The sequence below is a fragment of the Nanorana parkeri genome, unplaced genomic scaffold, assembly GCF_000935625.1.
Source record: "Nanorana parkeri isolate BGI_ZX_2015 unplaced genomic scaffold, ASM93562v1 scaffold1558, whole genome shotgun sequence".
In the NCBI taxonomy this organism is placed as follows: Eukaryota; Metazoa; Chordata; class Amphibia; order Anura; family Dicroglossidae; genus Nanorana; species Nanorana parkeri.
The window spans coordinates 150,669-166,736 of NW_017307826.1; the positions used below are offsets into that span (position 1 = coordinate 150,669).

Sequence of the window (16,068 nt, forward strand, 5' to 3'; positions counted from 1 at the left end):
GGGAAGGGTTTTAACCCTTCCCTGCTATGTCCAAAGTTGGCCTTTGATATACTTTAACTTAGAAATGTATCAAAATCTTCCAAACCTGATGATCAGTTCAAGAATACCAAATCAGGTGAGGGGAATTACACTTAATAGAAATTCAAATAATTTCCTGTTACAACTCCAAAACAGGAGATAAATAGAAATCTCTTTAACAGGAAACGGACAGCAAAAATATACTGACAGGGGTTCTAATCCTTCTTACTTTATCCATGTCTGACGTTAATCAAGACGAGAGTTGACATCTAGCAAAGCAATCTAGATTTTAAATTATATTTAAGAAATATGCAAATAATAACTAATTTCAACCTAAATTACACCAGTAACACACATAGAATAAAGAAGCTGCAACATTTGTTAGTTACAAAGACGTCATAAAAACTGCAAAGAAGAAAATAGCTTTCCATACAACAACCCCCAGGAGTTCTTAATATTATTAATGCTATCTAATGAGATGGAACAAATTATTCAGACAACACATTATTGGAGCAAATTAATACTAGTTAATAGACTGACAAGACTGGCCCTAAATCTTCAAGCTCTATTGAAAGAATCACATTACCCAAATTTGTTTGCATTCTTTGGTCTTTTGTTATGGTGAATGCACATTACGATGAAGAGTTTGCAATCTGCTAGTAAAATGTTACAGACCATAACTTGTTTCACGCCAGCAACCAAATTGCTTTCATATAGCAATAGAATCAGTCACCCTTGGTTAAATTCTGGACAAGCTGTCTGTACTGGACCACTAAACTATCAAAAGAAAGGCATACTCATACAGCTATGTCAAGACAGTGGAATAGAGCTGAACATTTTTCATTAAAAACAGCAATACTGCACATTTAAGACAATTAAAATACCAGATAGCAAAACAATCATCTAAAAAGGGAGAAAAACACGAATGAGGACTGCCAGACAAAAATTGACCTGTCAATGCTATCCAGGAAATACTGCAATGGTGTTAAAGGAAGGAAAAATGTTTTATTTGCACCCAGATTTTAGGAGGCTTGTAACAGAACATCTGCAGCCTGGTCATAAGATCGGTGCTGTGCAAACTCCCTTCTACCGGTTTAAGTGTATACTGTAGGTGACACTGCAGTGATTACAGAGAGAGCTGGCCAGATTAAGGGCAACTGATGCCCGAAGCACAGTCCAATAGTGCCACCCCAACCCCGGCGCCTCCGCTGCCTAACTGACAAGACATTAAGACATTAAGTGCTGAAAGTCAACATTTTCTTCAAATGTTTGTACAGGTCAGCCTCAGTTCAGACCCCGCACCTGTAACAAATAAAACCTTTTATATTTTATTTAACAGATTTGGCATGGATTAAAATCAAGCAACTGACAGGCCTTTTTATGTAGAAATGTCAAAGGAAATCACTCATTTGATAAATAATAATAATTATGAAGTCTATGGGGCTCACCTACCTTCCTTTTCTATCTGGGAGACTAAGGTAGATGAGCCACACAGAGGTCTATGGGGCTGTAATGCACTAGGCCCAGAAAGCGGATTTGCAGCGAGGTGTATAAATAAAAAATGGAGGCCGAGGCAGTTGAATTGCAGTAAATATACATCCGTGGAGGGTAGGTTCGGTTTGCTCAGGGCAAAGCGGCAAAAAATCTTAACTGCACTTTGATTTAAAGTGCACTTATCATTTAAAGCAGGGCTGGGCAAAACTCCGGAGCCAGGTGCCAAAGCTACTTAAAAAGCTGGTGCCTTACCTTTGAGGTTCATACATAGAGGGATGCATTGGTAGAATCTGATTTTTGAGTATAAAGGTCTGCTTTAATCCAGTGCTGAGAGAGGAGTTGCCTTCTGGAGCCAGGTAACACTCTGACCTCCATATTCCCCAACTCAGAATTAGGGTAATTCAGAAACTGAAGAAACTGGCAATCATAAGGATTCAGCCAACCGAGCAGGCAGCTGTAGAGGACGAATGCCAGGGTAATAATTACAGCCATTCAGCAAGTCCGCTGTGTCCCCCAAGACCATTTAAATTCAGTTATTTTACGATAGATTATAGAAACTCAAAGATGCAATTTGCAGGCTTTCCTACACAGCTGCTTTTACAACAGAAACCTTCACCAAGACTAGCAGTCAACAAAGAAACCGATTTTGGTAAACATCCTATCTGCACAAGAAATATGCCAAAAAACAGCATCCTTCTGTTATGTTTCTTAGGGGGAAAAAAAATTACATTTTGTACATAAATAGGATTTCATCATGGCTCAAAATGTACTTCACACTTTCCTCTGTCCCTCTCCACCCCCACCCCCCCCCACAGTCAGCCAAAATTAGACTTCTCTAATCTGAAAAGAAAAAAGTATTAAATGACTGATCATCCAGGAAGGGTTTATTGGTCAAAAAAATGCCAATGCGTTTCTGGAGCTCAATATGCTCCTCCATCGGGCTTAGTTTTTCTGGCCGGAAAGGAATCTTGACACAATCCGAATGCAAGATACTATACTCAAAGACCTATAGATCAGAGCAATATGAAGGCTGCTCTGATTGCTGGTCAAAAGCAGACTGCACATCCCTTGGCAGTCCTGTAATGACTATCTTCCAGATTGCATCCAGATTATTTTAAGGATGGAGCTAAAAAGCCCTGATAAAAGGGAGACTTTATTCATCAAAAAACAAGTTGGATCTCTGTAATCAATAAACTCTTTGTAAACAAATCGGGGTAAAAAAAAAAAAAAAGATTATATAAATCGGAATCGCACGTCAAAATACGCCTGGTGTTTGAAATAGTCCCTAAGCTTCTTTTGTGGCCCGTTTTGCTCCATATACTTCAAAAGAAAAGAGCGCATTTTTGCGTGGTTTATGAACAGAAAACGCCTGTGAAATGCGCATAAAAAAAGTGTGTAAAGTGCATCAAAAAACACTGTTGCTCTTGTGTGAACGGGGTCTTACCGTAAACAGGAGGTAAACAGAGTAGGGTAGAGAATAGAGAGACTTGTTTCTCGATGTCTCAGAAAAAGAGCTGATCCTATAATGTCGCCACAAGTTTAAAGCAGGAGTTTGCTACGTAAACTATCTCAACTATACAATAATATAGAATGTATGTTAGCATGGGTTACCTGCTCTTTGCTGTTTGAAATAGCACAAACTGTACTGGTGAGATAAAGGTCTCTGCATGCTACTTAGACCTGTAATAGGGCTGGTGAGGTGTACATCAGTGAACCCAACAGTCCTCTGCCCCCCTTTTCTGGCATCCTGGCTAATTTGTGGTCTCTTTCTCAAGACATTAATGTGATCTAGTTCTTTAGAGCAAGCCTAAAGTGTGCCATCAGAGCATTTTCAAACACACCCTCATTTACATCTGTATTATTAAGCATTTGGAGAAAAATAATAAATTAAAGCAACACCCAGAATCAAGGCTTTTTTTCCCCAGAGAGCAGATCTTAGCAAGATGTCAGCCCTCTACTATAGACAGCAGGTGTTTCTACGCTGTTAAAAAACAACTTTAGAGTTAGTCTCCCCTCCTTTTTCTTTGCTTTTTCACTCCCTTTCTCTCCCCCTCCCCCCTTTTGGTAGTTTGGAACTTGTCATCTTGTCCAATTAAACTTGTTTTTCAATTTTACATGTCTGTACTCTACCTTATACTTGTTCTTTTTAAAATCCTAATAAAAACTTAATGCACACAAAAAAAAAAAAAGCAGGATCCCAACAGCAAGTCACATTAATGGAAGTAGTGACAGTCAACATCTCCTACCTTCTCTCCAGTCCAGCACTGCAGCCTCCTTAAAACTCTTTGGCATTCAACACTCCCAGGAGTGTCAGAAGACTGCATCTTTGACCTGTATGCCACTACAGGACACAGCTGTGATTTAGGGGGTTGGAGAAAGGAACCACAGTACATAGTAACTCCGGGAAGTGTTGAATACTAAAGAGTCTTACAGAGGTTGCAGCACTGGAACAGAAGGAATGAATGGGACACAGGTCGTCAACAGCTTACAGCTGGACTCCAAATGCAGCGCTGTCCATTTCACCTATATATGCACTCAATCAAACCCGCTTTCCCCCCGAAATGTAAACGTTAAAGCAGAATAGATTATTTTGCAGAATATAAAAAGATTTACTTTGTTAAAAAGCTCTTACAGCTTGTATCCACACTGAAACCAGCTGCTCTAGTTCCATTTTGGCCTGGTTAGATAGTTCCAGAATGCGTTCTCTGTTTTCATGGCTGGTGTAAGCAGAGTCTGTGAAATCTTCTGTATGTTCCAATATGACTTCTAACATTGTGGAAACATTTTCCTTTGACAGATAATACAGGTTTTCTCTGAGTCCTTCAACTTTACTCTAAAAATAGATGAAAACAACAACAAATATATAACATAAATGAAACCATTCAAGGAAAATGTAAAAGACAGCACATCAGCATCACAAAAATGGCTTTAGTAGCAGACAATTATTCAGTTTGTGTTAAGTTAATGAAGCACCAATATAGTTTTTTCGGTATTGAGTATGAGTACCGATACTTATATTTTGGTACTCGTTGATACCTGTACTTCTGGTAGCATAGAGCCAGGAAGGCTTCTTGATTGCCCGGGAAGCCGACTCCATTCTGTTTGGCTGGATGCCGATTGGCAATCCCAGCCAATCGGCATCGAGGCTGGCCAAACAGATCTGACTATATGGTGACACGACCCCCAACCTGCAGGCACCCAATTCCTCTCACATAGATCCTTAGCATTCTTTAACGTGCCAGTCCCTGGGCCAGCTGGGCAGACACCGTTCTCCCGAATCTGCCCACATCTCCTCTGTGTACAGCGCCCACGTGATCGGCCCTCAGCCTGCTACTGCGCAGAGTGCCCAGCGCTCTCATTCAGAAATCCTGTGCATGCGCAGTAGCAGGCTGAGCGCCGATGACTTGAGCGCTGTGCACACAGGAGACAGCAGGCCTTGCCGAGGGACTGGTACGTTAAAGAATGCTAAAGGATCTATGTGAGAGGAATTGGGTGCCTGCCGGGTGGGGGTCGCTATATTATCAGATTTGTTTGCCCGGCCAATCGGCATCAAGCCGGCCAAACCGCATGGAGCCAGCTTCCCGACTCCATCTTTCCCCACGGCACTGCTGGTCAGAGGAATTGTCCCTCTTACCGGAAGTTCTAGTATTGGGAAAGGTATCAAAGCATTTGGGCGAGAAAATTGAGATCTAAATGCCATAAATATAATGATAACACCCACTCTAAACCTAGAAAGAACTTTCGTCTCCCGAAGGTATGAGCTGAAGTTTTGCGAGTTAATTGGAAAAAAGAAAATGTAAAGAGTCCCAAAGAGAGAAGGCATTGTGATAAAGTGGAACACATGAAAACGTTCATCTGCTTGGGTTAGCCACAAATTGATTGGATTAGAATGCTGGCTTGTTGCTTGACTCCAACTAGCACAGAAAGAAAGTTTTGAGAAAGCTGTACTAATTTGAGATAACTGGGCTGAGTAATACTTAAAGGCGAACTTTTGGGAGAGAAAAATATACTCTTTCCAATAGTTTGAGTTGGTGTGTGACAATGCAGCGGTCACACACCGGCTCTATAGCTCGAGAACTGAGCGATTACAAAGCAATAATCGCTCAGCTCACGGCTTCTACCTGCAGAGACTGGTGACTCTCGGTGACCGTTCTTTTCAGGGATTCCCCCTCCCCATTCCTCCAGCGCTCATTTGAGGGACAGACAGGGGAGGGGCGGGCACAGCTGGCTCTGGCTGAAACTGAGGTTATTAGCGGAAAAAAAAATCTTTTTGTAAATACAGATAGAAAAAATGTGGTTGTCCGATATATTGTAGCTTAGGTAATTAGCATAATACAGTGAAAAATGGAACATTTTAATTTAATGAAACTTACATTTGAAATCGGATATCTAAACAACTCTGCCATTAGAACATATAGGGAAAAAAATAGTTTAGACTAGGGTCCCCCTTTGATCTACACATGCAGTACAGCCTATAAATAGCTGCAGTAGTAGGTATACTCTTGAGAGGATATTGAACTTCAATGGAAGCTGTAACGGATTGCAAGACAGCATGTGACCACACAAATTCAGTAAAACATGGCCTACTAAACAGATGCTGGATATACTCTAAAAGGTCAATTACTTTTTCACCTAAAGCCTTTTTTTTTAGTTTTGGATAGAGTAGTAAATGATTAGAACTCCTATCAGGCTTGTATTGCGGTCTGTCCCTGCTAGGGAGATTCACTCTCTGTCGTGGTGAGAATTGCGATTGGTGCTGAAAGTAAAAGGAAAAACATTTTAAGTTATCACCTATACAAGAATAGGAGACAAACTCTTCCATTAGGGACACTTTTTTCCAGTGACAGCTGTCTAAACTTAGCCAGACAAGGTTTGAATTCCAACCAATTCCTGCTGAATTTGCTAAAATATGGCCTTGGCTGGCCCAGTCAGCAGCACCCATCTTGAAAAAAGTCAATTTAAAAATCGAATGATCCAGTTGGAACATTCTCTGCCGAACACTGATCGCATCTCATCAGATTCAAGTAATCGGTATGCGTGGGTGCCGCAGTTCTGAATACAATAGCCAGCAGTTGAGATCCCTCTATCCATGCTGTTCCTCTATCCAAAATATAAAAAAAAGGTTTGGGGTTTACAAATACTTTAACAGTATGACAGACATTTTAAATAAGCACTGAATTTTATCCAGTATATGAATTAAAAGTATGAATACAATTTAAAGAGTATATAAAAAAAACCTCTTACTTTTAACTCTTTGATTCCGCTATAAATACTGATGGATGCAACTTCAGTCTCCCTGTTTGGTCGCGAGTCTGTTACAATTTCAATGACCTGCTCCAATGCTAGTCTCATTCTTTGGAAGACACCTTCTTTATTAATACGTGCTGATTCACAATCAGGATGCCTTAGACAAGCCTATAAAAAAAAAGGTTAACGATTACTGAACATACACAAAAAACTGAAATGGAAACCTGCACTAGAAAAACAAAAAAAATATTTGCCTTAACATATCCGACACTCCTTTACAACACGCTTGTTCTAGGTTTGGCTTAAAAAGTTTTCATGTTAGAAATGGCACGGTAACTAGCAGTGGCAGCCCATGTACGCATTTCATGAGAAAATAATAGTGCAACTCCTTCTAGCCAAGGAGCCAGAATATCTTATTTTCATCTATCCCTTGCCAAAATATAATTTATTTCATCTAAATCTACTTCTGAGTTGTGTCAAAAGAAAATGTTCTCTTTTAAGAGTTGTGTGTAAAGTGATTTTTTTTTATGTTTTCCAAACTGAAATATGATTTTGTACTCCCTATAAAATGTTGTTTGAGCTCATTAAAGGGACACAGGATTCAGGTACATTTGGGTTATACTGCCATCTGCAGGAGGATTTGTACACTGAAAAGAAAAAAAAAGTCACCAACCTGCTATAACCTCTCCCCCTCCAAGAAAGAGGTGGCACCTGTGTCCCTTAATGAACTCCAAAGAAAATTGTGGAGTACAAAAATATTTTTTTTTCTGTCTAATTCCCTGAGGGACACAGATAGTCTAACTGAGGGGTGGAAAACACAGCAAACAAAATGCCAACAGGCCTATTACAAAAATCTTGAGTGGAATTCTTGCTCATGGAAACAGTTACCAGATGCCGAAAAGTCTAAGCACCACTCGAGATCAAGTAGAATGTGCCTTTGCAGAAAAGGGTCCATAGGCTTCAACAATAATTTGTCTTAGCCACTGAGAAAAGCTGGTTCCCCTTTGCAGGCACTATTTAGGATGACAAAAATATCTCGTCTTCCTAATGGAAGCAGTGCATGGGAGGCAAGACTCAAATAGCACAAACATCTAGACAATTAAGAAATCTCCTTTGTTATAGTTATAGAAACGGATGAAAGAACAATGACCTGGTTGAGGCAAAAAAACGGTTAAAACCACTCTTTAGGTAGTTTTGAGGCCTAGTACCTCTTTCCTTCTCTCTGCAGTACCAGAAAAGGTTTTTTCACAAGACAAGCCCGCCAGTTCAGGCATGTGCCTTGCAGAGGTGATGGCAACAAGGATAACAACTTTTTGAGTAATCAGGCTGTACGAATCCCTTGAAGCCAGCAGACCATCCACGGCTTCCACCAGAGGACCTCCACACCTAGAGACAAACCTGTCTAGCTTGTTGTTGACTGTGAAGACCAGGAGATCCATATCCAGTGCATCTCACCCATTCCCCAGGTGCTAGAAAACCTCCAGGTTTAGGGCCCAATACCCCAGATCAGTGTGAGAAAGTCCACCCGCCAACTGTCCAAAGCCTGGGATGTAAAGTTCTGCCCAGGACAGAATCCTTTATACTAGGGATGCACTGATACTGATACCAGTATCGGTATCAGTGTCGATACTGGGCATTCTCACCAGTACTTGTGAAAATGCCCAGATACAAAGCGCAGATACCTGCACTTTACATTTTTTAAAACACAAGCAGCTGCCATAAGGTCCCGGGCTTGCTGGGGACCTCACGGCACCTGTTCACAGTGCTGGCTTGCCAAACATCTCCTCCTCATACTCCAAATTCCCACCACCCACACAGCCATGGTGAGAGCCGGCACAGCACTGGGGCGTCCCGCACAGCCTCCTCAGACCCCGCACAGCCCTGGTGAACAACACAGTATGTACCTTCATATTATTCTGCTTTGCTGTATAATGCATTGCTGGGATTTCTAGTCACTCTACAACTTTGAGTCAGGGGCAGAACTACCAGGGTCACAACGGTTGCAGCTGGTGCTCCACTACTGTCCTAAAATATTTAGTCTGTATTGTTTAAAAAAAAAAAAGTATCGGTAATTGGTACCAGCGAGTACAAGAAAAGTATAGGTGCTCTTGCTCGGTCTTTAAAAAAATGGTATCGGTAAATCCCTACTTTATACCTCTCTTTACCACAAACGTCTGGTTCCTATATAGGGCTGCAACCAACTAATCAATTATACGAAAATAATCGACAATGAGAATAGTTGGCAACTATTGGGTGGGCAGGTGCAATAGCCAGCCTGCTATTGCTATTTAAAATGGCCAATAGCAGGCTGGGTTTGGCACCAGCCCACTACATGCTGTATTTACATTCAGCTGCCGTCTGCGGAATCTTGTCACTGGCAGCTGTCACTCCCTGGCTGAAACTATTCAAGTGCCATATGCTTACAATACAATGACAAATTCTGCTGCAGAGGTGCGTTGCAGTGCCATTCATTTCAATGGCACCCCAAGCGTGCCTCCCACCCACAGTGGGATTGCATGCACTGGAACGCACATTACAGTGCGGTGTGATTGCTAAAAATTGTGCATGTAGTTTTATTCTGAAGTACATTTTATTTTAAATTAAGGAAGATATTTAATTTTTTTATCCGGTTAATAAAAAAAAAAAAATCGGGCCAACTAATCGATTATGAAAATAATTAGTTGCAGCCCAAGTGATTTATGGCACTTGGGTTGGTGCACCCTCTATCCCACTTGATGCAGAACACTTACCTCTTCCAGCGTTTTCCTTTAGCAGCAACTAATATTTTTGGATGCACAGTGATGTAACAGAATGCAGATTTAGGACATTTGTGTCTGGGCCTTGCATTACAAGGAGTATAAAAGGCCATATATATTTAAGAATGTTAACAGCCACATTCAATCTTGGATAAGTAACAAATCATTGCTAGTGTTGCATGGTCCTTGCAGAAAAAAAAACAAGGGGGTTTTACTTCTCAGCATCTCTTTACAGCCTTTTGTGATGCTGAAGGATGCTATCCCAGCTACCACTACATGACACTCTAAAGAGAGACTGTTTACCAAGTTCAATACATACCACCCTCTAGCAAGTAGCCGAAAATGGTTTCCTTAGCGATAAAGAATGTTGTACACAGATGTTGGGGGGGGTCACAGTGTGTCAACAGGCTGATTTGCACTAAAAGGGCTGCAGTCTTTAAAGTTAGGTTTGAAATAAAAATATAGCCTGGATATCTGCAAAAATATTCCAATCCATCAAAAATGATAGGCTTGCAAATACACATTATGCTTGGCAGAAAACCTCACCTTGGACGCTGTGAGCAACATCATAGTACACTTCTCCAGCACAGCTCTTGCTGCTGCCATGCTTGCCTTTTTCTTCTCGCTCTTCAAATCCTGGGGAAAAAAAAGTTTAAAAGGATTATGTTCTACTACTATAAAAATACATTAAATACTAATAAACTAAGTGATAAGTGTGGTACTGTGTTTACAAATGCTGCATGTGCAAAAAAAAGCCAAAGCTCTCATTCCACTAGCTCCCAGAAATGAATGTGCAAAGTGCTCATTAAAATCTAAGGCTGATAATGTCAGAAAGAAAAAACATTTTCTCCCACCCAGATTAAGTCTTAGATGTTTTTCTTTAATCAGCGAGAGTCTCATGTTCCCACGGCCAGTGTCAGGTAGAATACGTACATTTTGTCTGTCTCCAGTAAGATGGGCAAATTCCACCATTTCATTACCAAACTGGCTGAATATCTGAACAAACTCTTGAAAGCTGCTCACTTTTTCAAGAAGCTCCATAGTTGCCAGGACCTAAAAGAAAACATTTGTTTTATTTGAACTTGGCTCATAGGACAAATGATAATCATATTCAAATTAATTGAGTGTAAGGAAGTATATATAAGCATATTTTGGGGGTAGATTTACTAACCACGTTAATTCTCAAAGTTCTGGATTAGCTAGGATTTAATACACATTTGCCAACTTTAACTAGCAACATAGCAACATTATCCATTGTAGTGAATTAAGACCAGCAAAATCTGTATGTGGCACTGTCCACAGTGCTGATTCTGTGTATACAAGACAATAGTAGAGTTAATTTTTTTGTTTGTTTCTTTCAATAGGTTTATTTAGTTTTCAGTACAAAAACACAACCAAACCATATAGTCCGGTACATCATTTAAATAATGCAAAATGGCCACAAGGCGAGGTTTATATAGCAATTAGTCAATATTTGTATAAATGAGTCTGGTATTTAATGCTTGGAATACACCGCTAGACTTCTCTTGTTCAGCCTGTGCTACACTTTGCTGTGCATTTGTAGAAATGCACCATAAAAACACAAATTTTAACAGTGTGGCACTACAACACATTGGTGTGAATGTGCATTAAGATGATTCCCGGTGCTATGGGTTATTGCAGTCTACATACTGTTCTTTGCCTCAAGTGAAGCAAGCTGTTGTAATATTCACAGCTGAGCATCTCTTGTTTTAATCTGCATAAAAATTAGAAAACTGAAAAATATGATTGTTGTACTCTCCATAAAATCCTTTCCTTGGAGTTCATTGAGGGACACAGAATTCAAAGACATTTGGGTTATAATGAAGCCTACTGGAGGATTGGACAATGGCAAACAAAAACCAGTAACCAGTCCTGATATAATCCTTCCCACTTCGAGCATGCCTCAGTTTTGTAAGAAAGCAGTGCTAAGAGCAAGATAGCATATAGAGGAATGGGACCGGTGTCCTCTGAATGCTAACAAAAGGATTTTACAGTAAGTACAAAAATCCTATTTTTAAAATTGTTTATTGAGGGATACAGGGTTCAGAGACATTTGGAAAATCTAAAAGCAGTCCAACTGCAGTAAAACACAGCAAAAAAAACAAACAAACCCAAAACAGAAAATAACTTGGGACTGTCTGCAGCTTAAAGAGCTGCCTGAAGGACCTTATACCCAAAGCTGGCATCAGCTGAGGTCTGCACATCTACCTGGTAGAACTTTACAGCCTTGCAAATCTGTGAAATGGTTGTGCGATACCGAAAAGCCAAAGAAGAACGCAGTTTGCGCCTTGACAGAAAAGGGTGGAACCTGATCCTTAAAATGATGGGCTTGAACAATAATCTGTCTGTGCCACCCAGAAATGCTGAAGCGAGAAGTTGGTTTCACTTTTCAAAGACTAGCTGGCATGGTACAGACAATTTGTCTTCCAAATAGAAGCAGTGGCCGTGAGATAGACTCGTATAGAAAAACCTACATCTAGACTATATAGGGAAATCTCTTGCACTGAAGCTATGAGGATCAATGGAATGCCCCCTAGCTTGATCCTGTGGAGCAGACAAGGAAGGACTTTTAGTGAAGGAAAAAAATAGATCTGGCCATCAATACATCCACTGCTTCTGCTAGAGGATCTCTGCACCAGAAAACAAACCTGTCGAGTTGGTTGCTGAACCTAGAGGCCAGGAGGTCCACATATGGCATTCTCAACGTGTGACAGATGCTGGAACACCTCTGGGTCTAGGGCCCAGATCCAAGTGATGCCAGCTGAGGAAAACTGCCCATCAACTGACCTTGTCTGGAATGTAAACAGCAGAAAAAGGCTGGAATGTGAAGTTCTGCAAAGGACAGAAACAATTCTACCTCTTGCCAAAGCAATACTTCTGGTTCCTCCTAGATGGTTGATGTATGCCACTGCTGTGGTGTTGTCCGACTGGTTCCTGATTGGATGACCCACCAATCGGTATGTACAGCATTTTAGGGACAACCAAAATCACCTGGTACTCCAGATTATTTTGCTTTGGCGTCCAAGTCCCATGCACTGACAGGTTTCCCAGGCTCCTACCCAGCCTTTCAGGTTGTGAGGATTCTCCAAGAGATTAGAAGAAAGATATTACTCAACTCCAGAGCCGATTCACGAGTCACCAGACCAGAAACAATATAACGACAGGTGAACCAGGTCGCCTAGACCAGCAGTTCTCAACCTGTGGGTCGGGACGCCCTCAGGGGTCGAATGACAATTTGCCAGGGGTCACCGGGAGTCAGTGGCATAACAACGGGGGGCCGCCGGGTAGCGATAAGCGGGCTGGCCGGGAGGAGCACAATATTGAAACAGGCAGACCCAGCGGTAAATCATGTAGTTGAGTGGACCGGGCCCCGGGCTTTTGCTGTATTGATCTCAGCTCCGCCCCCTGTGCTGACTTCGGTGCCGCTCATCCCACGCGGTCTCCAGCTGTCCCCGCCATGTGCCTTCTCTGGAGCCTCACACTACTTCCTCGGGGCCACTCTCTGCACTGTGGGAGGAGCCGTTCTCTCCCCTCTCCTCACTGCCTCCAGGTCCCAAGCAGCAGGTACTAGTCTGTGTGTGTGTGTGTGTGTTTGTCTGTATGTATGTGTGTGTCATTGTATGTATGTGTGTCATTGTATGTGTCACTGTATATGTGTGTGTCACTGTATATGTGTGTGTCACTGTGTTTGTCATTGTATGTGTGTGTGTGTGCCATTGTATGTGTGTGTCATTAAATGTGTGTGTGTCTGTCACAGTGTTTGTGTATGTGTGTGTGTGTGTGTGTGTGTGTGTGTTTTCTGTTCCTGTGAGCTTGTAAGCTTCATTAAGTCCTAGTGCCCAATTCATATGTTTCTGTGTCCTGTTCATTGTGTGACGTGTTGTATATCACTGATTGATATACTGTATATTGTATATAATAATCCAGGTCAATAAAAGAGAGAGAGAACTTTCCTGTGGAAGGTTTCTACACTGTCAGTACACAATTTGCAGGCATCACCGCCCTCCCCAATGGTGGATTTCCGGCACCTAATCCTGTCCACATACATTTTATTTAGGAATAATAACACTTTGATATGGAGGGGAAGTGTACAAGGACAAGGAGGGCATGCTCGGACCTGTAGTTCCCAGGGTGATATGTGGTGTACAGGGATAATAAGGACATGATGGGACTTGTAGTTGTACAGCCTCCGCATATCACCTAGGGAACTACAAGTCCCAGCATTCAGTGGCGTCACAAGGGGGTGCAGCCCGCACCCGGATGCCACCAGTGGAGGCGGTGACACCAATATGACTGACAGTCATTTTGGTGTCACCCCCTCTAATAATAAAAATAATAGTATTTTTTTTCTAAAAGAACATAAACCTTTTATTATCATTATTATTAATAATAAAAGCTGACACCCTCGGCTTGTGTTATATGGTTTGCCATTTTAGCTGTTACAGCAGTGGTTCTCAAGCTGTGGGTCGCTGTGTGATTTTCTTCTGTGCTAGGTGAGAGTCCTCCTCAGCCCTCTCCTAGCGCAGCAGTGTCAGTTCTCCCGCCACGCCGCCAGATGTCGCTGCAGCAGCCCCGTCATCCCTAAATTTTACCGTTGGGGGTCACCACAACTTGGCAAATGTTACCAAGGGGTCCCGGCCCTAGAAAGGTTGAGAACCACTGGCCTAGACACTGAACCAATTTGTCTACCCCATGACAGGATGTTGAGTTGTAAGGGCTTGGAGTGGAACTGAGCAGAAATAGGTTACCATCAGCCCTCTGACTCTTATGTGAAAGCGAAGTGTCTAACAGAAAGTAAAAGTCTGGAAGCAGAGTGACTGCAGTTTCTCCTGGGCAAAGGAAAAGTTGTTTGAACTCTGTCTAGAGTCAAAAACTCCAAGTGATAAGTTGGCTGCAACATTGATTTCTGAAGTTTCAGGATCCAACCAAACCTTTTTAGGATTTTGCTGCGACAGATGCCTGTGACTCCTTAAGAACATCATTTGGCAAGGATGAACATTTTTAGGTCATATAGAGCCTCTGCAGCAGGAAACCCAGAGGCCACAAAAACAGCAGGCAGATCAGATATTCATTCTGGAGGGAAAGGCGTTAGAGTAAGCAGATACCTTCTGCAGTTAGTCAGCAAAGTTGTAATTTGGACGAAAGAAATCTTGGAAAACCACAATGAAATCCTCCTGGGATGAAGGGTGAGGCCACACACAATAGTGCTAAGGAAGACTCAGAAGAGTTTAGGAACAACATTCCAGGTGGCTGGTATCGGACCGTTGAGAGGGAGAGCTGCAGGCCATTCTGGAACTGCTAGTGGACTGTAAGCCGGAGGGACACAGTACAGTGGCACTGCTTCCCTTGTGCTTGAGGTCTGGCATAATGACTGCTTGACAGGAACAACTTCACTCAGAATAAAAGTGATGCAAAAATGGAAAAAAAAAAAAAAAAAAAATCGATAAAAAAAAATGAATTCCGATTAGTTGATTCCGACCTCACTGCACCCAACCGCTCATCCAAAAAGTGTAAGCCTAACAAATTGTTAAGAGATCACATGCACCAGACTTTGAAAAGGCTATAAAATAGTTAAATGTTAGCTACTCAAGATATGAATCTCTTATAGAACAAACTTGGAAATTTCTGACATAAGCATGCAATGCCAGTTTTAAAAAGATAATTACTGTACACACCAGAAATAATTGTTTACCCAAAGAAAATATAGTCTGATGTCATTGATAAAGCTGCAGAAACACATCTTTCTTTTGCAAATGGATTGAAGCCATTAATAAACTTAAGTACCTTGTTTCTGGAAGTGATAATTTGTTTAACGACAATTCTGTCTGCCAACACCAGCACCTTCGTAACTGAAGAAAGAAGAAGTCTAGCAGCTTTTACCACTCCGTTCTTATCAGTGAAAATGGTAACTCGACCATCTGGATCAGGCCGTTCTCCAATGCTCATATCGGTCAGCTGGGCTATAGTTTCACCTTCAAAGTAAATGGAGGTTATGTTACTATTCAGCATTCAAATCTGAATATGCAGACTAAAAGTGTAGAAAATGGTTGTACAGTCAATACTTATTATATTTGGTTTCAAAATGCTTTCTGTGAATGAATGGTGCTTATAAAGTGCCATTTTCAGAGGACTGAATTTTAGTTAACATGACATAATGTAAAGCTGGACATTGACATATTGGTGATCGGTATTTCTACATGCTGAGACAATACCTTGCTTTTTAATGAAATCAATCCAAGTAATAGATACGGTATGTTCAAGAACTCAAAAAATGAGGACTATGTGTGAACATTTTCTTCTCAGGATCTCAGGGATGAACAGGCTAAAAGTGCAAATAAACCTTACCATCAAACTTGTCCTATTTGCTCTGTTTTGCTTTGTAAAATATACTATTGATAGTGTTTTGCTATATCTGTTTGAGAAATCCAGAAACGTGTTGATCCTGCCAGAAATTCAGTGAGCTCTGTAGTGCTATTGAAGCAGATGTATCATCACTGCCCAACTTCACATATGTGATTTTCAGAACAACCCC

General features: G+C 41.4%; 1 protein-coding gene across 2 annotated transcripts in view; it reads right to left on the reverse strand.

Annotated features, from left to right (window-relative positions):
- Window positions 1-16,068, reverse strand: part of CTNNAL1 (catenin alpha like 1) — a 193,054-nt gene that overhangs the window by 74,336 nt on the left and 102,650 nt on the right. Inside the window, exons 3-7 of one of the 2 annotated variants that reach the window (XM_018570566.1) lie at window positions 15,321-15,508; window positions 10,449-10,568; window positions 10,062-10,151; window positions 6,757-6,927; window positions 4,145-4,345 (exon numbers count right to left, since the gene is read on the reverse strand). In XM_018570566.1, coding sequence (XP_018426068.1) covers window positions 4,145-4,345; window positions 6,757-6,927; window positions 10,062-10,151; window positions 10,449-10,568; window positions 15,321-15,508 — 770 coding nt within the window. Of the gene's footprint in view, window positions 1-4,144; window positions 4,346-6,749; window positions 6,928-10,061; window positions 10,152-10,448; window positions 10,569-15,320; window positions 15,509-16,068 lie in introns of both variants that reach the window. The other variant, XM_018570567.1, reaches the window with a different exon arrangement.